Genomic DNA, 25,119 nt, shown 5'->3' with positions numbered 1-25,119 from the left:
GTGTGAGGCTGTTAGAGGAAGCAGTTGAAGTGCTGAGCTCGAGCGAAAAGTTGGAACTGCCATGCTGTCTCATAAATGTTGGGCTTTAAACATTGTTTAGGTCTATTAGAGATTCGGGTGTGGGTATTTTTGTCATGTGTTGTATAAATTCTACAACAGAACAGCAGAAACTGCACCTGTTAACCTTTGCACACTGTTGATTTCAGAGATGACAGCACATCTAATACTTTAAACTTACATCACAGAATGATTGCAGTAACAGTGGTGGTAAAGAAAATACTTGTATTGACATTTCTAACATGGCTAACACATGTTTGGTCTCCCCCTCCCACTGGTACTCTTGGCCAGGACTCCTTGAAGTGTTCCAGTCATGGCTTCCAAAGTCATACCTTGGTATAAGAAGAAGCATGTGAGCCAAGTCAAAACTGATTATGCTTATCAGCACACTAAACACGTTTCCAAGCAGCACACAGAAAGGTATGACAGTGACATTTACCTGCTGCTTTGAGTAGCACAGCTCTTGCTGCTTTGCGACGTAGGACAAAAAACACACACAGGGGTGTTGCTGAGGAGCAGCTGCGGTAGTGGGTGTGTCTGCTTCCTAGCTGGCAGTTTATTTGTCATGTCAAATTCGAAGTTCTGCGAATTCTGATTTTCATGAACAAATCAGCCAGTCACAGAGTGGTACATGCTAACTGACTGAATACCCAGATATGTTAGTTCTGTTTATCGTTTTCCACAGGAATATATTTTCATCCCTCTTTATTATAGCTTCAGTTTTTTTCTTTGTAAAACCTCAATGTATCACCAGTGATTCTAAAGCTCTTTGTCTATGTGAGCTCCAGAATCTCTGAGAGCTGAACCCAAGTCGGGATTTCAGGAAGTGCTATTGCTTCTGTCGCTCTGCAGCTTGTGCCAACAGATCTTATAGTTCAGGCCAATGAAAGACATGTATGCATTTTCTTTGTTGCTATAGCATGCTTTTTAAAAAGGTTTTCTGGCCCTTACAGCTGTGCTGTGCAGTATAGTCATACTTAACATGATATTATACATGCTGAAGATTGGCTTTTTCGTCACTAGTGGTGAGGTAATAAACTGAGCCCCTACGAGCCAAGTTCTGATCTCCCAGTGATCTGGTAGGAAACTGCAGCTGTCTAATGGCAGATGACTAATGTCACCACTTGAACCTGACCTACATCTGAGGCTACTAACTATACAAAGTTGTGTTAGTACTGAAGAAGTTTCTCTCAAAGTGGTGGTTAGTCTTTATACACAGAATGTCAATTTTCTGGTTATTTTGTAAAAATAGTTTTCTGGATAAAATCATAGTTTGTTGTGCAAATGACACTAGCCACTGTCAGATTTTTCACAATAGTGGTTGTGGTATGCATGTAGAGAATAATATCCATCTATCAATTTTCTTAACCCCAGCTAATTTCGAGAAAAAGACAAAGTACATAAACAGATTTAATCCCTCATAAGTCTGTGGCATATACAATACATCAGGCAGATATGCTGGGAAATCTTGTAACTGCATGTTTGTAACTGTCAGTTATTGTTTACTGCGAGTGTTTGTGTTTTTATGTATGTATATGTTCAGAAGACAAACTCAGCTTAGCTGCTAAATTAAAACCTGAGAAGTTTTTATGCAGAGAACTTGCTTTCTGATTTTTAATGATGTGTTTTCCTCAACAGCAAATCAAGCTCTAAATCGGTGAGCCAGGCACAGGCCCAGGCCACGGAGGCTATGGCAGAACAAGCCTATACCATGCCGGTGTTCCGGCAGAGGTGAGTCTGCTCTGGCTGACTGCTATTTCAGTCGCAAGGTAACATGCAACTACATTTTCTACTGGCTGACCCCTGTAACCACAGCATATTTCTTTTGTATAACTTGTTAATTATTCAATGATTACCGTTTAAATTATGAAACAATTGCACAGTCATACTGCTACTATCCTATAGACTCATAACACTGACTCCCTGCCCTAAAGGTTAGTTTGATCCTGTGTTATGCTTGATATGCTCAATGCAACAGTTTCAGGCTGTATCATACAATTATTTTAGGGTAACAGTTCAGCTTGTAGGTAAATATGTAACAAACATATAGCTAACAATGATGCTAAAGTCAGTCTTAGTCAAAGATTAATCTGATGTATGCATTGTTAGGACTGCTGAGGAGACTGAGGAGTACCAGAGAGTAAGCAAAAATGTTGGGAAAGGACTGGCTGTTATTCAGGAGGAGCTTCATAGGATGAGGATCGCTACTAAGGCCCAAGTGGAAAGTCTTGAAATTCAGAAAGAGGTTAGTAACCATCTGCTAAACAACTCAAAGTGACACTATAGTTCCTTTGTTGGTTTGTTTTTCTGGTGTTTTATCACATATATGTGGAACAAGTTTAAAAGTCTGTGGAAATGTTATGTGTACGCTTTAATGTATCTGTCTCTGTTACAATCACTGTTAAAATTATGTCATTTTGTAATCATGAGTACAGCAAAACAGCAGATCTAGAGTCTCTAAATGTAATCTAAATCATTCACTGTAGATACTCAGCTGTACATTTCTATGAAATCTGAGACCAATGGTCTTATTGACATTGCATCAGTGAACTGTTGGTCAAAACAGTCTCAGTCTCATTTAAAGGAATAAATCAACTTTTTAGGAGTTTTAACAATATGATCACTAACATCTGCTGGCCTCATGTTCCTTCATTGGTTTTGGCAGGTTTCAGATTTGCTGTTAGCTAAGAATTGTTGACAAAGATAACATGTTGTACTGAAGTGTTTATGTAATCTCTGCCCTATAGAGATAATGCATAAAAATGTCATTTTCATAAATACATTAACTTGATGCAGTTGACTCTCTTCAGGTTAAGGGGATGATGAGAAAGAGAGTGGATCTGCTGGAGGAAATCCCCAAATTGCCAGACTTCCTGGTGGCCTTACGGCCGCATACTGTGTGGGAGAAGACTCCTGTCAAGCTGTTCTGCACCGTCGAAGGAAATCCAAGGCCCATCGTCAAATGGTCAGTATACTGCCATCACACACAAGTGGGTTATTAAATTTGACTCAAGCTTTATGGTAATACCATTATAAGCTTTTCTGATTTATTACACTATTGAAATATTTTAGGACTGTAGAATATAACTGTGGTGTGAAACTGATTCAGATTCATTGGCAGGTATAAAGATGGCGTGCCAGTAGACCCACTGAGTGCCCCAGGAAAGTACAAGATTGAGAATAAATATGGAGTCCATAGTTTGATTGTTAGCAGGTATGTATTATCTACAACTCTCAGCAGTTAGACATAAATGATTTCATTAAACTGAGTTTTATAACATTGACACTGCAGCCTTTGATTTTCTTTTTACCTGAAATGAGGTAAAAAGAAAAAAGTCATGTTGTTCAGTAAATTAGAGAAGTAAAATGTTTTAGTAAAATTAAGTTATGAATTAAAATGAAGCTATTAATTACTGATATGTATTGGTAATGCATTAGCATCTCTGAAATATTCATACAAATTTAGTAGACTTCCACTATCAGTGAGCTAACTTTTTCCAGGTGCAGGTCGATTGTCCGTTTTATATCTCAGAATCCTCCGACACTATTTTGAGCCACATAGTGTGGTAGTAACCAAGTGTGCTAGTTACTAGTTACTGTCATCATTGTCATCTTTTTGTGCATGTGGTAGTCAGCATTAAACTGTAACAGTGAAGTGTATCATCAATAACATATAAAAATTATTTAAATAAAAAATGTAAAATTGTTAAAATGTAGTTATTCTGTAGACTATAGAATAAGACTGTAAATGTACAGTAATAAGGTAAAAGTCAATATATTGTTTCCTTAGACTAAGATGACTAAACTAATGTTAGGGCAACAGGAAGTGATATAATACAATCTTGAATATATTATACAGTACTGTGTAAATGTCTTCAGCCACTTTATATTCTTAATAGTTTACAGAGTCAGACTTTCTTTCTTCTCCAAGCTCTCACTCATTTTCAGTCATACATGACTTTAAGCTCACAATTTTTTGTTTGTTGTTCCGCTTAACACTGACCTACAAATCATTCAAGCACAAAAAAGCATCACCTAACACCTAACTGTTATGTGTCTACACATTACAGATAAATTGCACCAACAAGATGCCCAAAGAGCTATTAACTGTTGTCATATTGCTGCATGGTTGGCAATATGTCCTTAAAAAATCTGGGAAAAGTAGACAAGTGGAGGACAAAAGAAATGGCTGACATTACAATACATCTACAGCAGTTGAAGATTATCTGAAAGTCACGCCCAGTAAAAATCAATTAAAAATGTGACACAGGACTTGAGAGATCTGGCCATACTGTTCACCAAAGCCTCAGCCTAAATGGTCTAAGATGAATGGTGGCTGCCAAGAAGCCATTCGAAAGGAAGTGAAACAGGGAGAAAAGGCTGAGGTGGTGTACTAAGCTGCACAAGAACTGGAATGAAAATCAGTATAACCTGCTCTGATTGGCCAGTGAATCCAAATAGGACATTTTTGGTTCAAATGATCATCAGTGAGAGTCTATAGCTGTCTATAAAGCATGATGGAGGCTCTGTTATCGTTTGAGGCTGCAGTTCAACCATTTTGCCTCGTGTACTGTATTTCCCTGTATGTTTACACATTTCTATAAATCTCTGCATCTGCTTCCGATTCTCCCACCAAAATATAAAGAAGTGAGGGTTGTTTAAGACTTTAATGAATTTATCAACTGAGTGAAAATTTCTAGCATTTAAGCAACAAAAAGGCTTCCAGCTCCAGCTTTCAGGATTTCTTCTGGATTGTGTATTAGTTTTTCTTCCAACGGCACAAACTGAAATTGCTCCCTGCATGGACTATATATGTTTTGGGGGTTTTGTAAACTTTTTTTCATTTTAAATTTAAAAAATGTCCCATTAAAAGTTTAGTGTAAATATGTTTTATGAGGTTTGTTGAAAAGACAATATTTTTATATAGTCAAGCAATTTTTCTAGTTGCTGTATTATAACCAGCCTTCAAACTGAAAGGAAAGCAGCATAGAAACAAACTGGGAAAGACTGAACGTCTATCACTCATGCTCAGCGTAGACATTTACACTTATAGGACTTTTATTTTGTTAGCACATTATATTGGTATCTTGACATTGTCTGACAGTCAGCTGAAGAGTTAGAGGGGAGATTGCTAAATTGAGGGTGAGGCTGCAGCCTGCTTCTTTTCGTCATCTTCAAGACCCCTCAGCTGTTCATGTTGGAGTGCTGACCTTTGCGTCATTCGAGCCATGAATTCCTCTGACTGCGCTCCGCTTCTCTCTGTCCCTCCCTCTCTCTGAGAATTGGAATATCTCTGGACTGTCGTTGCGTTGAAGGTCACTGAGAACATCGTAGTTTATTTGCCAAACTTCTTCAGAATCAGTCATTTTCACATTTTTTATGCAAAAAGCACCAAGTGACAAGAAGGATGCAGAATCTATGTCCAACACAGCTGGGAAAATGGATCATCTTTTAAAATAGTTCAGCTCAGGCTGAAGGTCAAATTTCTTCCTTCTATTCTAAACCTAAGACTCTTCTTGAGTCTCAACACAATTGCTTGCGTTTTACCTTATATTAACATAAATAGAGTACATGTTCTTCAAACCAAATGGCATCAAATCAAATATAAATGTTGATATACTGCAATCAGTGACTTGTTCCTACTCTGGCTGACCTTGTAGGTGTGTTGTGAGTGATACTGCTGAGTACAGTGCTGTGGCAACCAACCAGCATGGCACAGCTACCAGCAAAGCTAAAATTATTGTGAAGAGTAAGTCTCCCTCTTTCTTAAAGACATTGCTCACCTCCCATGTCTTTCTCTGTAAACATAAACGTCTTTTCTTCACAGGACCAGCTGGAGCCGGAGAGTCCTGCCAGCTTGGTTTAGGTGAGAGCATAAAGGGAGTTAGTAAGACTGGGGAGTGTGGGGATTGAGGTGTCACGCCCAGACACAAGCTCATGGAATCATGACACTTCAAATAGCAGCGCAATGAGAGGCCTGATAAGAAGTGGAAACTTTGATGGCAAGCTGTTCCTGTCCTGTGACTCCCTCTGAAGAAAAACAAAACACAGATCATCCTTTAGATGAGCAGCAAGCAATCTAAACATTTATGTACATCAGTAGCGGTTTTAGATACGGGCGACACGGGCGGTTGCCCGGGGCGGCATCGTGGTGGGGGGCGGCACCACGGCCATCGGCCAAAAAAAAAAAAAAAATGCTCGTACTCATGCTCCCCCGACGTCAGCCAGCGCATATTGGGAATGGCATAGGCACCGATCGGTTTTCTATCGCCCATTTGCTGGGAGTAAGGGCGCCCTCCGTTTGCGAGGTGCGCCTGCTGCTTGCGGCACAGGGAGGAGAGGGCGGGGCGGCGGGGAATTCTCTGGCTGGCTGGAGCAGCATCTAATAACCAACTCGCAAAATAAAACAAAATAAAAACAAACCAACAAACACGAAAACACCAGACATCATGATACAGACTTATAATTTGCACCGATGTTTTTTTCGAAATTCTGTACATGAAAAGTGAGCGCGAGAGCCCTCGGTGCGCCTGCTCGCTGCTGAATTCAAAGTAAACTTTATTGTCATCTCCGCTACATACAGTCCAGTATATAGAGAGATGAGACGACGAGGCTCCAGTTACAGCAGTGCAAGTAAACAAACAATATATATAAGAAGAGTAAGAAAATAAATATACACTTTAGGACTCGGGGTAAAGGGATCAATAACAATTTAACATTTATAATTTACAGTTTGATGATTTAAAGTCTCACACACATCCCGTCGAAAGGGGAGGGGGGCGGCTGCTTCCAAATAGAGCACATTTCATTCATAATGTTGTAAATCCAAGCCCATTATGTATTCATGATTTAAATCCTGGGTTGTGTGAAATCTCAGAAATACACCTTAGACAAAGTGAATCTGTGAACTAAGGTGTAGGTCTATTAGGTTATGTTGTGGTGATCCTCGGGTTGAGGGATGGGTGTTCATACTGGAGTGCAAAATTAAAACCAATGGAAGATGGACAAGAAAAGTTCAAAGCCATCAGCCAAACAGGCTAGGACCGCCACTGATGTACATGTTGGGATTTAAATAATGAGCAGTCCAGAAAATACTAACCTCCACAAGATTTCATTTTGACTAAAAACACCAGACATCTCCTTTGTCAAAACTAATTAAGCTGGATTACCTTATTTAAGATTTATTGTATACATTGTTGAAATGAAAAAACTCGTGCTGTTCACTCCTTATGGACACATTTTTTAAAAATTCCAGAGAAATAACTGTGACTACACATTGTTTCTACTTTCTTAATGTTACTGGATGTACTGATTGTACTTGAAAGCTCTTAAACCAAGTCCACGTTTAAAGTGAAACACTCGTCACACATCACTTTGTGGAAATCACAGCCTGTGGTTGCCAAAGCAAGGGACAGTGTCACAAAATTTCCTTAAAATCATTGACGTCTAAGATAGCAAATCTCAGACCTCATTTTGGTTGAATTTTGATGCTTTTCAATGACAAAACCATAGAGTTATATTGAAAAAATGTCAGATTTATGTTCATAAATCCATTGTGGTTCTACATGATCATTCTGATATTGCAAACATGTACTCTCCACATATCCACAAAATACGATTATTATCTGATTGCTAATGATGTTGCAAATCTTGTCCTCCAGTGCCTCATCTGACTGAGATCCATGCCAGTAAGCTGGATGTCAGCCTGCTTGACTGGTTCCCAGTGTCTTTTGGTGTGGAGGGCAACTCCATCAGACTGGTGTGTACAATGGTGGTGGTCCCCGATCTCCCCAACATACCACCCATCGCCCAGTGGTACAGAGATGGTCAGACCTTCTTTCATTCTTTCATTATGTTTGTGTGTAGCACTGTCGGTTGACTGTGGAGTTTGGTCACTTCTCACTATGTCCTCTATCTTGTATTCTAAAAGATAAACTGCTGAAACCAAGTAAACTGGTAGAGATGTCAGTGGGTGGAGGTGCTGCCTCTCTCACGCTGCCTCACCTGGCCAAGGATGATGAGGGCCTCTACACGCTTCGGATCTTCACAAAGGACGGCACTGCTGAGCATAGCGCCTACCTGTTTGTCTCAGGTAGGACACAGTCCTAACACCACATGATCACTGCTGTTTTGCAGCAGTGACTTTTAAAGAACAAATCAGAAATCGTTGTTTAGAATAAATAGAGCAATGGCAAAATTTTAAAAAAGCCAAATCCCTATGAATGAGCAAAAGGGATAGAATAGCACAAACCTTAGAAACTTTAAACTTACCACTTATAACTTACCTTACTTAAAATACCCAACTATAATGTCTGGTTAATATATATGATAGCCTGATTATGTGTAGTGCATAAATAACTTGCCTTGAACTAATAATAGATACAAGAAAAAAATCAAGATAAGTTGGTTAAAAATGAAAATACGTAACACTGTTGAAACTTCCTCTGAGGCATGTCAGAAATTTTTGAATTTCTTTGTGGAAGAGGTGAATAATGCCAGGGCTCAGATATCACCACGCCTGCTCTTGACACCTCAGTCACTGTTCCTTGCTCTGCTGCTTTTGGCCAGTTTGAGCCTGTAACTTTCTTTTTATTGTATGAGGTTGTTGGTCATCTGAAGCCCACACGTTTCCCTGCTGATGTTGTTCCACCTTGATTATTTAAAGAGGTCATTTCTACTCTTCCATCTGTCCATCTGTCCATCTGTCCATCTGTCCTCGATAGCAGTTTCTCATCTGGTATTTTTCCCAAAACTTTTAAGCATGCTACAGTTCAGCCTCTGTTTAAGAACACTAGCCTGGATCCCACTATTTTATCAAATTTTAGGGCTATTTCCAAGCTTTTCTTTTTCTCTGAAGTTCTGGAGAAAATTGCTTATAGTCAGCTAAAAAACCTTTTTAGATGAAAATAGTGACCTTGAGATTTTTTAGTCTGGTTTTAAATCTCTGCTTGGCACAGAATCTGTTTTGCCTAGGGTTATTAATGTCATCCTTCTAGCTACAGATTTAGGGGAATGCTCTGCCATGGTTTAGGTCTTACCTGGCTGAGAGAACATTTTGTGTAAGTCCTCAGCTCCGGTCTCATGTGGGGTACCACAGAGATCAATAGACCTCTGCTTTTATCTTCTGCCCCTTGGCTGTACTTTTAGAAGCCACAAAATTGCTCTCCGTTACTATGCAAATGAGACGCAGGTTTATATGCCCCTAACAAAGAAAAATAACTACACTATGCAAATGGTGGTAAGTGATGTGTCTTGTGTCTTGAGCAAGTGAAAGCTTGGTTGGCAAAATGAAATGTTTTATTAGTTAGAAATTTAATTAAGAGTTCCTAATCTTTTCTATACTCACAGCAGTACATAGATTTAAAACAGGTGTTATTGACTCCTTATTTCCTGTTACCACACATTAGGCATAGTATGCAAATAAGCGGTAGAGCCATAATAGTTGTGTCTATCACCATTCATCATCCATTCTTCCTCCCCAACATACCTGTGTTTCTTCATTCCCTAGATGCTGCTCCTTCTGCACCCGGAGCACCCGGCGCACCAATGAGCGTAAAGGCCTATGACATCAATTCGGACTATGTCCTGGTTGCCTGGAAACCCCCAAACACTGTCAACGAGGCACCCATCACTGGATACTTTGTGGATCGGTCAGTTTTAATCTTGAGAAGGCTTCCAGCTCTCTTTAAATAGACCACAGTTGGCACACTGACATGAATACAGTGGAGTTATACTGCACTTAATGCCAAGGAAGTGAGTCATAGTTATTAGAGCTGCACTCCTTAGAAGATTTTCTAAATTAAATGTATCTTTTCACACCAAATGCCAGATATGATTTGCTTATTTTCATGGTTACATAAAGTGCATATAAGACTTGTGGGATTTGCAAATCTCATAAACGCGTATTTTATTAACAGTGGAACATTGAAAAAGTATTTAATAACATGTGTTTATATTTTAAACAAATGTTTAAAGTGGGAAAATGAACCATTTGAAGAAAAACAATATACCTTATTTTGGATTTGATGGCAGCAACACATCTTTGAAAAAAACGTTGGTGCAGGGCCATGTTTACAGCTGACTACATCCCCTCTTCTTTCAACAACCAGATGGTTACAGTGGAGTGTTGGGAGATCAGTTTTGCCCTATTTTTGCCTGCTGTATGATCTTCTATGTCATCTTTTTCATTTCATGATGCACCAAAACTGGTGAAAGGTCTGGACTGCAGTTTTCTTTAAACAAAAATACTTGCAAGTGCAGCCCTTCTCACCAGTTTATTAGGATACTTTAACTTCTCAGCTTGTCAAAATTGCCTCATAACAAATATAACATGTAACATTTGCCATAAATGATCCATTTCATAGGTGTGAAGCTGGCACTGACACTTGGGTGCAGTGCAACGACGCCCCAGTGAAGATCTGCAAATACCCAGTACATGGCTTAAGGGTTGGCCACTCCTACTACTTCCGGGTCAGAGCCGTGAACAGCAGTGGCATCAGCAGGCCCTCACGCAAGTCAGACAAAGTGACGGCCCTGGACGCTGCAGAGAGTGAGAGACTGCAAGGTACAGATGAAGGTAAATACAAAATACAGGACAGCAGGATGCCAGCGTTTTCTGACCGATCTGTTGTCATTTCCTGCAACAGTGATTAAAATTGAAGGAAAATACGACATAGTAATAAAGGATGATGACCTGGAAGGTATAGTGGTTACACACTCGTCTGGTTTCACAGTTTTTGTTTCCCCTATCTTTAAACCACCACCTCACAATCTCACTAAATACTAACATCTGTCACTCTTTCCAAACCCCAGCAACACCATCATGAGAACATTTTACATTTTATGGGGATGTTTGCTTAAAAAGGCATCTTCCCTGATCAAAATCTCACTGACGTTTGTTTGCTGTTCTGTTTTCTGTTCCACTATCAGTGAATTTTCTTTCCATTTATACCTGTTTATTGGACACGATCATTATTCCAGTAACAAATGAGTGCTGCATGATTAAATTAGTTACTATTTCATCTTAAGGTGTGGCATTTGAATTCTGACATTTACATTCTTATCTTTTTCAACGAAGGAAACATGAGAAGGAAAAACATTTTAATGCTGATCTTAGAACTAATCTGTCATTTTCTCATAAGGTTTTTTTTAAACAACACAGGGAAAACTGTTTTCCAAAGCCTTCCCAGCTTAACTTTTGTGGTGCAGTCTTTGATCTAATCGAACTTTTTCCATTCACACTTTAACTGAAACGGTTTTCTCTTTAAATTGTGTCCACTTAATATAATATACTACTTTAACAAAAACTTATAACAGATGAAAACTAATTTTAGAAACTAATAGAAAATATCAAAAATAATACATATTTGTATAATATCACACTCAAGGCTATTGTAGAAGTCCCACATTTCACTGTTAACTTTAACTTTGACATGTCCTTTTAGTTCATATTTCTATTTTTTTTTTTTATCTGAAATATGATATTGGGGGTTTTGTCCATGTTCTGGTTTATCTAATGGCTAACTGCTGTATATGAAACTTGTAGTTAAACAAAACTAAAATATTGTGAGCATTGAACCACCAAACCACATACGAGGCTGTGGCAGCTCTAGTGTAGCATTTGGATATGTAATTATTGTTGAATGCTACCAAAATAATTATTTAATCTTTAATAAAATTCCACCAATGTTATTGTCCTGCTGATCAGCACTTTTAGAATTTAACAAGCTTTGAGAAAAAGGCAGGACCTCTCACACTGAATCATGTACAATAAGACTTAGTCAATTGTGTTTGATTTTAATCACTTATAAGTAAAATTCTATGAAAATGCGTTATTGAAGTCCATATAGTGGTGAATATTTAATCCCCTCTCTGCCTTTGAAAGCAAGCTCAACAGTAACATTAGAAGCATTGTCAAAGTCACTGTAAATGGCAAATGGCCTGTATTTGTATAGCGCTTTACTTAGTCCCTATGGACCCAAAGTGCTTTACACTACGTTCAGTCATCCACCCATTCACACACACATTCACACACTGGTGATGGCAAGCTACATTGTAGCCACAGCTGCCCAGATAAAAACCTGAGTACAAAAAGTGAATAATGTGGGACTTCTGCAGTGGCTGCTGTTCTGTGTACGTTATGCCTCAACACTGTTCACTCCCAATCTAGGCTACGTAACTATCCCAGGTGAACCCACAGATGTGCATGCATCCGAAATTTTCAAATCATATGTCGTGCTGAGCTGGAAGCCTCCTAGCCCCCGTGGACGAGCTCCACTGTGGTACGTCATCGAGAAGGTGTGTACTGCTTCACTTTTGCCCATCAGTTGCTCTCAGTTTAGCCGATTTAACCTTGGTACTGTAGCAGTCCCATTTCAGTGTCCCCTCAAGTTTTGCTTAAATGGCAGCAGTACACACAAATGAAGTTGTATTACGTTTGGGTTGCGTGAAACTTCAATACCCCAAACTACATGGTTTCTTTTTCTTTTTCTTTTTTTTTTTTAATTTCACACAGAGAACTCTACACTAGCATATCTCCAGATTTCAGTTTGATACATTTTTGAACTTTTGATCTCATCTTTAGAGAAGCTTCCGTGGGTTTAAACAGGGTTTTGCTACCCAGTGTAAATATGGAACAATGGATTTACTGCAACCAGTTTAGAGTCACACGACATGTTTTAATGCATATAATCGCAAGGATGTAAACATAGCTGTGAGATTATAATATATTGCAAACAAATTCATATAGTAGCCATAGTGAATGCTTATACAAGAAGTTCAAATGTGATATAAATTTGTGTGATAGTAGTTATATATTGAGATGCTGGATTTGAAGTCATTTTATGATAGTTGAAATCTTATTTATTACATATTGTATCTGATGTATTGTGTTTTTTATGGTATTTTTAATGCCACATATTAAGCAAGCCAGTCAAGTTGTAAACAGTCTTGCTAAAAATGTTGACATTTAAACAATATGTTTAATATATTTCCCGAAAAAGTGAGAGAATGTTTTCATCAGGTTTAGCTTGAATAACAGTGTTAGCATTGCCCCCGGTTCAGTTACATGTCACACAAAGATTGATTTTATTTTTAACCCTTTTGGCACACACAAACATACACTTTGTTATTTATGATTCTTATATCTTAAATTATTTAATTAATTTAATAAAAGTGAGATTAATACAGTATAAAACATGCTCTTTTTGTCTGTGCCACATTACATATGGCTATACCTTCTCATTTCCCCTCCTCCCTGACTTTCCCACACAGTGCTTAGCAGGCACTGGAGACTGGCAGCGGATCAACACAACAGTCAAACTGCACTCCCCTCGTTACCCAGTTTTTGATTTGCAAGACGGGAAAAAGTACCAGTTCCGAGTGTATTCGGTCAACATGTATGGCTCCAGCGAGGCCTCTGCGCCCTCTGAGCCCATCCAAAAGGTTGATGAAGATGGTAAGAGCCAGGATCAGTGCAGACTTAAAGACACGTGATTATATATCCAGCAAAGCACAATGCACACAAAAACCTGTGAATCGTCAAATTTTGTAATTTATTAGAATTATAGATATTAAAGGTCCAGATGGGAAGGTCACTAAAACAACTTTTTTTTGTGTTTGTCTACCTTAAGCAAAGTGTTTTAGTGCATACATGTAAATGTGTCCACAAAAACAAATGCATGAAAAGCCCAAATACAGTTTATTTTAAAAATGATTGACTGTGTTTTGCAGGTACTGAGCTTCCAATTGGTATGTACAGAAAAATATAAAACACACTTTAAAAGCACTTTTTTCACACTGCTGTAAGTTCACTCTTTCACTCTCTGGTCTGTGTGTGTTTGTTCTCACTATAAGTGATGAACTGGAGCACTTGGGGATGGCTTAGTAGGCTGTTATATTACAGGGTAACGAGAAGTTTATAAAGGAAAATGGGATTATTCTGAGCTCTCGTGCCTAAATTCAAATTAAATCCCAGAAACGCTCCTCTGTCACAGTGTTCTGCTTAAACATCCTGTTCTGCAAAAAGGCATGGCAAAGCCATTCCATGGGAACTTAAAAACAAGTCCTCTGTGCTGTGTTTAATCACTGTGTTTGTGCACACAATATACAGGAACACAGAACACAGCACAAATATCGAATGCATGCATGTTTTTTGAGTAGCTGTAACCTGCAGACAAGTAGGTGGAAGTCAAAGCTTCAGTGAGTATTATTTACAGCTAATTGTCATGATTTCTGTTCTGTAAGAAAGTAAATTGTTAGTAACTGATACATTAATTAGTCATTTGAATAAAATGTTGTTTAATACAGAAAAAAATATTTACAACTGGTTTGATGTCTGAGGTCATCAGTTGTGGAATCATTCTGTCCTTGTCCTTTTTTCCACTTTAACACTTTCAACTTTGTATATTTTTGGTAATTAATTAATATTATATATATATATATATATATATATATATGTTTTTTCTTTGCCGCACAGGCGTCCCCTCTGCTCCTGGCCATGTTGTTGCTACTAGGAACACCAAGTCATCTGTGTTTGTGCAGTGGGAGGCCCCCAAACACCTGAAACACCTCATGGGATATTACATCGACGGCCGTGTCGTTGGAGCCAAGGAGTGGTTTGCATGCAACCATAAACCCTTCAAACATACCAGGTAAGAGTGACAAAAATGTTACACAGTGGTCTTTTTGCTTCTCAGCCTTTTGAACAAGAAGGAAAAAAAGAATTTAATGAATATAAATAAAGTGTCTCCTCTAGAGGAGTGTTACACAGGAGTGCAGTAACTCCACAGCACACAGAGAGCTCAGTCTGAGAGTCCCTGAGCAATGTGTCAGGTTTAATATAAGGCAAAGGCAGGTTGTGGAGTCAAGGATAAATGATGATTTCAACAATTTTCTAGCTTGTTTTATACTTTATTCTGCAGTATTCCCAATATTAGCTGACTTTCTCAAATCTGAAGATAAACTCACGATGGCTTTTGTGAGTGGAGCTCACAAAAACTAGTTTGAGCCAGAATAACAATATGTACATAGAAATATCCGATGTGGGCACTGGTTTAGCTCAATAGGTGAGCAGGCGACCACACGCCCCGTGACCAGAAGAAGCGACCGGGCTTTGAGTCCGAGCTGTGGCCCTTTGCCGTGTGTCTTCCCCTCTCTCACTCTCTCCCTACTTTCCTGTCCATCTTTCACTGACACTGTTCAATAAAGACAAATGCCCCCCCAAAAAAACAATATTTACAAAAAAGAAATATATAGAAACAAGAGGAAAGACTTCAAGAGGTTTTATATGTATTTGATTTAAAAAATGAATGTGTGCGTGCCTCAGGTTTGTGGTGCATGGCCTGATCCCAGGGGAGACCTATGTGTTCCGTGTCCAAGCCGTCAACCTCTTCGGCCTCAGTGAGGAGTCACAGGAGTCCTCTCCCATTGCCGTGGAGCCTGCGCTCGGTAAGAGTATTATCAAGTTCATGATTGCGATTTATATGCTGCCTCTGAAAAGTTAAAACGCTCTTTGAAACTGTAATTTTTTTTAAAAAATGTACATTTCTTTGAAAAAATAGAGGAATACATTGGAGAATGTATATTTTAAGAGAAATGGTGTTTCTTAAGATTACCGGAGTCCTTGAACCAACGTGATGCTCAGTGTGATTCATTTCATTGTTCTGTCCAGGCAAGGGGGCTGAGTATGGTATGTATTCAATAGCTGTGTTTACTTTTGTCCCCCCCTTACTTACCCACAGCTTTCTCTTTATCCACCTTTCACTTTACATTATTGTGTTTTGATCACACAGAGACGTATTTTTAACAGGACTCTACAAAACACTTCACACTTCAAAGTCTGACAGTTACTCAGCACAAGAGTTGAAAACTTTACGATAAAACTTTGCAGCTCAGTGAAGTGAGAGAAAGTGCATGACAGGCTCACATGCAGCCGATCACAGTCATTGTTTCCTAGATTGATTAAAAAATGTTTAACTTTGAAAGCCGTTATGTAAGATGATGTCATACAAAGTTTAAATATGAAGCTTCATTAAATGTGAAACTTTGTAATTCAGCAACTCCCAGCTCTCCCTTTGGGATCACCATGCTGAGTTCTGATGGTTCCTCCATAACTGTGGCCTGGAAGAGTCCCAAACACTGTGGTGGCTCCAAGGTTAACGCTTACTACATTGATAAGCGGGACGCTGATACTTTAGTCTGGAAGGAGGTCAACGTAAACGCTGTCACAGAAAGAATGTGCACTGTGAGTAATCAGACACAAGATTAAGATTTTCTTTCTTAAAGTTTTCTTTTCTTGTAGTTGATAAAGCTAAATTTGATTAATTTACATTTACTCACTTTATTATTACTACTTTATTCATTCATTTGATGATTATGCCACACGTTATTTTAGGTGGAAAATCTGAAGGAGGGAACTTTTTACGAGTTCAGGGTCACAGCTGGTAACATGGCTGGTGTTGGTCTACCATCTGCTGCCAGCGTTCCAATGAAATGTGAAGCTTGGACCATGGAAGAGCCAGGTACAGGATTGTCCATGTGACTTTATTCTGTAGAGTTATATGTATTTTCTCTGCATCTCACAGTGAGTATGGCAGCTGTTGTTTTGACAGAGGCAAGTTCACCAAAGTGCCTGTTGAACTCCTGCAAATGTATCAATAAAATGAGCATCCAAGGCTTTTAAAATGTATTAAAGGTTAAAAAACATTTGAATTCAAGCCCAAAAAATAAAAATAAAAATAAAAAACGTAACTGATAAAAATGTCAGTTAAGTTGCGTTGACTCCAGTTCAACTACAGCTCGTGCGTCGTGTGTTCTTTCTGGCACTGATGATGTTTCTTTAAATTCAAGGCCCAGCCTATGACTTGAGCTTCAGTGAGGTCAGAAGCCACTCTCTGGTCATCCTGTGGAGGGCTCCCATTTATACTGGAGCGAGTGCTGTCACTGGATACTTTGTGGACATGGCTAAGAAGGGTTCATCAGAGTTCGTCACTCTGAATCAGGAAGCTGTGAGCCACCGTTACCTGCAGGTAGCAAATCTGGTGCATCATGCATATTCCAACAAATGGCCAACCCTCTTTCCACACCCAAGTCACACTCTCCATGTGATGATATTTCCCTGGTTTTCATAGGTGACTGGACTGGAGGAAGGTGAAAGCTATGTGTTCAGAGTTCGTGCTGTCAATGCACACGGTGTTGGAAAACCTTCCCAGTTGTCAGAGCCGGTCTGTGCTAAAGCTATTCCAGGTGATGAAAACAAACTGAACGTGTGCAGCCAGCTCTGCACTTTATCCTTTATATTGGCAAAACATTCAGAGACATGTGAGACGACAGCATGATAATTGTCTTTTATTAAATACGTAGACATCGTATGAGCAGACATAAAACACAAAACCACTGATAATTACAGTTAAGCATTTTTAAGTAGAGAACTTTAGCATTCACTAGAGATATCACATTTCATATACAAATGAAAACTTATGTGTGGTATCACAGTATTTTGGGAATTTCTCTCACACAGTCTAAACATAGAGGCTGTAGTGCTTTCATATAGTTTACTTTTTTCATTTCTATAAACACATAGTAATGCTTTCTTCCTTACTTTGCAATATTTGACATATCATTGAAAAGATGCGTACACACTTTGGAAGGTGAATATCTTTGATCACTTCTCCCTGCAAACACATGCAAATTACTGCAATGCAAATTGAATTTGTTCATATCATGATTATCAGTTTAATTTATGACACTAACTATAGAATTAAAACCACACAGATTATCTGACAGCTCGGTTTTATGAAAGCGAGTATTTTATTTTTGTTATTACTCACTGGAGGGTTTCACGTGTAATTTGCAGGCACAAAGGAGATTGTGGCTGGTGTGGATGAGGAGACTGGAGATGTCTTCCTGTCTCTTGAGGCCTGTGAGATCTGCGAGACGTCCAAGTTTGTGTGGTCGAAGAACTACAAACCCATCGGTGACTGTCCCAGAGTGGCTGTCACAACTAAAGGCAGAACGTAAGCTTGATCTTTGAGCTTTGACTTTGTTCTGTGTCCTTCGTTTGTGACAGCAGGACGAATCTAATGAATCATTCAGTAAATACACCAGCGCAAACAATGAGCTTCTCCCTCGGGGCCTGAACTAGTTTACTTTGTCATCTTGCTTCGGTGAACTCAAAATGAAAACATGAAACACAGCCGGATCAAGTTTTTATGTTTCCATTCAAAAAGCTAATGGTTCATTCAAGTGTTTTCTAAAAAAGCTCATTATTGGCCACTTTTTTTGCATTTTTAGCTGGCAAAAAAGTCACAGGTGATTGTATTGCCTTAGCATTTAATGGGAATTTACTGATTTAAGTTTAAAGTTAAAAAAAAAGTTTGACTGACCAAAATGTACCAGAATATTTTTAATAAGAGTCTGAGGAAATAGTGAGGACTATACCATTAGGATATGTAACATGACACTGTAACAAACCCACTGTTTTAAATAACAGCAAATTTGAATGGAAATTAAATTTATAGTAAGAATTAATTACAGTGACTTGTGAAAGAATTTTTATGTTTTACATCCTGTTGAATCCCAGTTGAAAACTGCTTTAAATGTCCTGACTGTAATGGGTGTTACCTTTATTTCACAGGTCCAGACTTACTTTCACTAACCCTGATAAAGATGATTTGGGCAAATACTCTGTCATCGTCACTGACACAGATGGAGTCTCTGCCAGCCATACTCTCACTGAGGATGGTCAGTCATGTCTACAAGTTGCTCTATATGTCAAAAGCAGTCATATAAACATGAGATTTCATAATTCAGAGTCTCTTAGTTCTTCTCGCTCTGAATTGTTTCTTTATGAGTATATTTGTTTTCTTGAATCTTTCCTGCAGCCCTGAACACTATGTTGGAGCTCAGCTATGCCATCAGACATCCAAGTGAGTGTTGTGCCTCACCATCAAACCCATTTACATCCAGTTTGTTTCCTACTAATTTAATTTTTAAATGTCTTTTTCTTTTTCAGTTGTTCCTCTGAAACATGGTCTGAACTATGAGGTTCTGGAGAAAGGACACGTGCGATTCTGGTTGCAGGCAGTCAAACTTTCACCATCTGTGTCCTATAGATTCATTGTCAACGACAAAGAAGTCACGAGTGGGGAGGTAAGGTGTCGACATTCAGAAAAGAGTGAGTGTGAAATTTAATTATGAGTGAATTGTATGTCTTCTCTTCTGTGTCTCTTCAGTCCTAATAGAAAAATACAATCACGCATCTTGAATTCTTGATTCTGTTCATCTGGACGTAGCGTTTTCAGTGGGAGAAGCGTTTCGTCAGTCATCCCACTGTCATTTCTCCCACCAGATGAACAAAATCAACTTTTGGGGATTTTCTTACCTGAATGATTGAACATTCCCACGCATTGAGATATTTTGAACTCTTGCTTTTATTACATTGAATTCTTATTAGTCATTAAGCATCCTCTAGAGTTTAGTTTATCACTTTCATGATTTTATTCTTTTAATTAATGTCTCCATGTTTAGCCTTAAGTTCTTACTATCTTTGTAATATGGTTTCTGTTAATCTTTAATATTTTTTATATTTCTGACACTTTGTGTAGCCTTTAGCCTTCCCAGTGTCTGTGTGTATCTGGTCAAGTTTTCGTCTCTGTTAGGCGTTCTCTGTTTGGGTTACTTCATGTTTTATTTTGATAGTCATTTATGTCTCGTGTTGTATTTTGTTTCACTTCCCCTGTGTTATTGTCTTTGATTGGTTTCAGCTGTTTTCTGTTACCCAGGTGTTTTCACTCATCCCTGATTGCCCTCTGTGTCTGCATGTAACTGGTAAATGGACTGGTTCTTATATAGTGCATTTCTATTGTACCTGAGCACTCGAAACACTTTCTACAGCATGTCTAATTCACCTATTCACACACACATTATACATGCACTACATCTAAGTGCTTTTTCTCTGACATTCACAATTCACGCATCGAGAGCAGCTCAAGGTTCCATATCTTTGGCATGGAGACGGCCACGGATCGATTAGTGGATGACCTGTTCTACCTCATGAGCTACAGCCGCCCTGTGTGTATTTAAAGCCTTAGTTTGGTTGTGTTCCTTGTCATGTCATACTTCCCTTTCTGTTTCCTGGAATGTTTCTTTTGGTTTCCTGGATTTAGTTACTTTGCATCTTGTATTATTTAACTTCAGTTTGCATCTAAGTTGGATTTCATCAGCTAAATCAGCAGCTGGCCTTTTGTTTCATCGAGTCTAGATCTGAAGTTTGCGTTTTGGACTTTCATTCTACACATTCCATTACATGACATAAATATGAAGTTGAGGACTTAAGAGTAAAACTTCCTGCATTTCTTGTTCTCCTTTTTCCCAGCTTTGGTTCACATCTTTCTTGAACTGATATGATCTCAAACAGCATTCAGTCAGAAAAAAACAACCAGACAAACATCATTCTTCCCAAGCAGTCAGCTCAGGGTCACTTCATTTTTATTCTTTAGTTTCATTCAAAATAAAATGTTTCCACATGATAATATGACTACTAAGAAAAGTAAAGTTTAGCTAAATATGTAAAGGAACCCATATGTTACTTGAACAAAGACAAGGAAACTTTACAAATCTTTTATTATATTATTCTAGTAGTTTCTTAAAAGCAGAACAGATACTGTACTTTTTACAAATGAGTGGTAAAAGTAGTTAAACACATTGAAATTCTCATAGTTTAATATTTTCATCATTTTATTCCTCTTAGGGACAGAAGATCAGTCACGATGTGGCCACTGGAATCATCCAGATGACAGTGGATCATTTCACCAGAGCCAATGAGGGCACATATACTGTTCAGATCCATGATGGCAAAGCCAAAACCCAGAGCTCCCTGGTCCTGGTCGGAGATGGTGAGAGTTTTCCGTCTCTCAGATAGAAGTCCATATAACTCGTGTGGGAATACTGCTTTGGAAACTTTTATAAAAAACCTCTGTTTCTCTGATCGCACCAACCAAAAGGGCAGCACAGCAAGCATTTCATCTGTGTCTGTTTTTTTCTCATTCAGTGTTCAAGGCTGCTCTGAAGGAGGCTGAGTTTCAGAGGAAAGAGCACATTAGGAAGCAAGGTATGAATATTTTTGATGACTTAAAAAACACTTTGGCACAAGTAGTAAGCAAGTTTGAGTAAAATAATGAATTTAGAGATGTGTGCGGCCTTAATTTATGTCATTCATGTGGTTCTTTGTTCTTGTCCTTGTAGGCCCACATTTCTCTGAGTATCTATATTTTACTGTCACCGAGGATTGTACTGTTATGCTCGTCTGCAAGGTAACAAAACCACGTAATTATGTAGGATTTCCTGTAACTCTGAACCACATGTCAGATGTGCTTTCCACATGTTTATTGATTCTGTTTCACTTCTTATTGCTTTGCTTTCTTGTAAAAACAAAATCTTTTAATCTTTGTACTTGTCAGGTGGCTAATGTGAAGAAGGAGTCAACTTTACACTGGTACAAAGACGATGAGGAGATTGTTCCAGATACTCCCCCCAATGTCATGTCTGGATCCTGTGCTCTTCCCCTCCCACTGGTAACATCTGCACAATCCACGCTGAAAAATATAATGTAATGTAATATAAAATAACCTTGTTTTTATTCAGTTCTCCAGAAAAGATCATGGTGTTTACAAGGCAGTACTCGGTGACGACAGAGGAAAGGACACATCTGTGTTTGACATTTCAGGCAAAGGTACATTTTTAGTGTTCTGATGGGTCAGCTATTAGCTCTTTGTATTGTCATATTAGGTTCCTGTACAGTATTCATTGTGTCGTTTTTCCCACTTTCCAGTGTTTGATGACATCATCAATGCCATCGCCCAGATTGCTGGTAGGTTGGATCAGCTAACTTACACAGCATCTCAAACTGTTAAAATGTCTTTGCTGCATAGGCCAGTCTATGTATATATATATATATATATATATATATACATAGACTGGCCTATGCAGAAAGTTAAGAAAGTGCCTTTCTTAAGAAAAGTCCAGTGGAAAAGCTGCACCAAAGTCAGCTGCAACAGTACTGCTGCAGTTTGATGCTGACAGAGCTGGAAACTGGTTCAGAAAGATAAAATACGTGTACATGTTAACCTGGAAACAATTATGAGAACCCCAGCTTTTCTCTAAATACACAAATTTACATTAAGTCTGCTTTGGCTAAGAGACGAGGCTGTAATGACATTCTGAAGTCATTTCCCTATTGTTGGTGCCTGTGCGTTTCTTGGTGGTTGTCTTTGTGTCCTTAGGTGCATCTGCTTCTGAGCTGGTGCTGCAGTGTACTCCAGAGGGCATCAGATTGCAGTGCTACATGAACTACTATACAGAGGAGATGAAAACCGTCTGGAAGCACAAGTACAGTTGTGAATTTAAATATTTTAGATTATTCAAATATCTCTTTTTAGTTTATCATTTTAAGGTTTAGCTATTTTACTTTTTGAGATATTTTGTTTTACTGTTTATATGGAACAAAAGTTCACTATTCAGCAGACACTTATAGGCAGTCTGTGAGCTTACCCAGGCTGCTGCATGTAATACAGCATTGAATCATAACATCTTTTGAAACAAATTTTCTATGAAACACTTCAAACACAGATGTTTTGAGTAGTTCTGTGGGTGGCTCAGTTAGCAAAAGGAGATGTCATGCAAATGTGTCACTTGTGCGGGTTGTTTGTGTCCAACTTTGATTAGAAGTGTTTAATATTGTAGAGAAGCACTGCTAGTTTTTAAAGGGGTTTAAAAGCACACAGACATTATGCCTTAGAGTCACTATATCTCACATTTGAAAGCAGCCTACGAAATGTCTGTGTTTGTTTTTTCACTCTGTATGAATTAATAACTAAGTTTTGAGATCCATGATGTAAACCCGCAGGGAGAGTAAGATTGCCTCCTCTGAGAAGATGAGGATTGGCGGTACAGCTGAGATGGCCTGGATGCAGATCTGTGATCCGTCTGATAAGGAGAAGGGTCATTACTCCATGGAGATCTCAGATGGCGTCAAGACCCACACCCGGACTTTTGACCTCTCTGGACAAGGTAAAAACCTCCACCTGTGCCACCGTTTGTTTTCATTACAGTTTTTCTCTTTTGCTGTGATTGTCTTATTTATTTGTATATTTATTTTGGAGTTTCTAAGATGTGAAACCTTTTGTCTTTGAAAAATTGACTCCATTGTAATCATTTGTTTTGTAGCATATACAGATGCCTATGAGGAGTACCTAAGACTTAAGTAAGTGTTTTGATGTTACAAGTTTGTAGACATGCAGTTTTAATCATGTCAAATTTTAATCAAATCGAATTTCCTCTTCGTCTTTTAGGGCGGCTGCATTCGCTGAGAAGAGTGAGTATTTCACAACTTGTATTGAGACTGTTTGAGAGAGATTCCTCATGTATCTTTCAATAAAGGTACATTGATTAATTATTTTTTAAGCTGTTTATACTAAGCGCATATCTTACAAGGACGAAAAATTGATAATCACAAGTCCCCTCGACAGCTCTTTAAGCATTCTGAACATTTTCACAGGAATTTGTGGGCAAGGTATTTTATTTTAAAGGCAAAGTAGAAATGAATGTCTTGCTCATTCTTCCTCTTCCTCCCCCTGAGCATCTCAGACTTGATCTACTAGTACACAATAACAACACTACACAATAAATGTAAAAAGACAGATTGCTTTAGTTTTAAGATCTGTGATTTCTAAGTCTGGGAGTGAAAAGTGACTTTTTCTTTTTCTGTTCAGACCGTGGTAGAGTGGTTGGTGGTCTACCTGATGTGGTCACCATTATGGAGGAGAAGGTAAACATTTTCCAAACTCGGCAATCAACGTGTCTTTTCACAGAGGGAGAAAAGACACGTTGTGGAAGATGATGCTTGAATAATGATTAAATGCAGAGTGGTGGATAAACACATAGAGAGCGAAAAGAGCTGAATGACGAAAAAGCACTCAGCAGCTCAGACCTGTTACACCATAGTCTGAGATGTACTGTTGGGTACAGTATTGATAACAATATTGACAAAACACTTCTTTGGATGGCTTTTGTTCAGATGTCATGCCTCAATTCATATTTAGTTTGCAGTTTAAGGTTCATTCTAAAAATGTTTAAAAAGAAATGCCAACTTCAACTTCAAATTGTGGGTCAGAGTTAATAATAAATAAATACTATAATGTCTGACCTCATTATGTCAAGTGATTACAACAATTTTCATTAGTTTAATAAACACAAGAATAAATAAATCTTTGTGTAAGAATGTAACAAACCTAAAATATGAATCGTATTCTGTGAATATATTTTGATTTGAGTTCACTGTTGGTCCTTTCTAGTCCCTGAGCCTCACCTGCACCGTGTGGGGCGAGCCTACTCCTGAGGTCACCTGGTTCAAGAACGAGCAGGAAGTCGCTTCCACTGAGCACACCAGGGTCACGTTTGACGGTGGCAAGTTTGCCAGCCTCGTCATTAACAAAGTCACCCCCGAAGACTCCGGAAAGTACAGCATCAATGTACGGAACAAGTATGGTGGTGAGTTTGTGGAAATCACTGTCAGCGTCTACAGGCACGGAGAGAAGATCCCTGAGCCCAAACTGGGGCAGCCCAAAGCAGCCGCAGCCACGCCTGTGCTGCCAAAGTCCCCAGCTCCTCCTTCCAAGACCCCAACCCCCACCCCTTCTAAAACCCAGACCCCAGCGCCATCTATGAAGAGCCCAACTCCAGCCTCCACCCCAATCTCCAAGTCTCCAACCCCTACCCCGAAGTCTCCTACTCCACCACGCAGCGTTAAGTCTCCAACCCCACCCAGATTCATGAAGTCTCCAACTCCACCCAGGAAGTAGAATGCGGTGGTGACGCCTGAGGGGGTTAATGTTCGCTGTTAGCAACACTGATTTATAAGCATGAGTGTGAAACAATGAGCTCTTACTTTAAAGTTTATTTAGATTTAGATAATGTCAAAGTCCCACTTCGAAAACTGCTGCTTACTCTGGACTACACCTCACAGTCATGTATGGGCCATCATATGTCTTTAAAGTGGTTCATTTT

The 25,119-nt window shown here is 38.8% G+C and overlaps 1 protein-coding gene across 1 annotated transcript; it reads left to right on the top strand.

The window, feature by feature from the left end:
- The first annotated feature begins 370 nt into the window (after positions 1 to 370).
- On the top strand, positions 371 to 25,037 carry myom2a (myomesin 2a). Its single transcript, XM_063475089.1, has 38 exons — positions 371 to 477; positions 1,696 to 1,788; positions 2,167 to 2,302; positions 2,868 to 3,022; positions 3,179 to 3,271; positions 5,718 to 5,806; positions 5,885 to 5,923; positions 7,719 to 7,883; positions 7,988 to 8,149; positions 9,566 to 9,707; positions 10,422 to 10,621; positions 10,704 to 10,757; positions 12,227 to 12,354; positions 13,330 to 13,513; positions 13,789 to 13,806; positions 14,534 to 14,708; positions 15,383 to 15,504; positions 15,728 to 15,745; positions 16,113 to 16,300; positions 16,451 to 16,577; positions 16,906 to 17,084; positions 17,187 to 17,301; positions 17,912 to 18,071; positions 18,692 to 18,798; positions 18,939 to 18,983; positions 19,070 to 19,206; positions 20,807 to 20,951; positions 21,107 to 21,166; positions 21,301 to 21,368; positions 21,516 to 21,629; positions 21,700 to 21,787; positions 21,887 to 21,925; positions 22,338 to 22,443; positions 22,961 to 23,124; positions 23,281 to 23,317; positions 23,406 to 23,428; positions 23,826 to 23,881; positions 24,408 to 25,037. Exons 1-38 carry the CDS (start codon positions 371 to 373, stop codon positions 24,912 to 24,914), a joined length of 4,545 nt encoding a protein of 1,514 aa, XP_063331159.1. The 3' UTR covers positions 24,915 to 25,037.
- Positions 25,038 to 25,119: the final 82 nt, after the last annotated feature.

This window comes from Pelmatolapia mariae, linkage group LG6 (genome assembly GCF_036321145.2).
Source record: "Pelmatolapia mariae isolate MD_Pm_ZW linkage group LG6, Pm_UMD_F_2, whole genome shotgun sequence".
NCBI lineage: Eukaryota > Metazoa > Chordata > Actinopteri > Cichliformes > Cichlidae > Pelmatolapia > Pelmatolapia mariae.
Note: the sequence above shows the minus strand (reverse complement) of the source record. Positions and strands in the feature narration are given on the sequence as shown.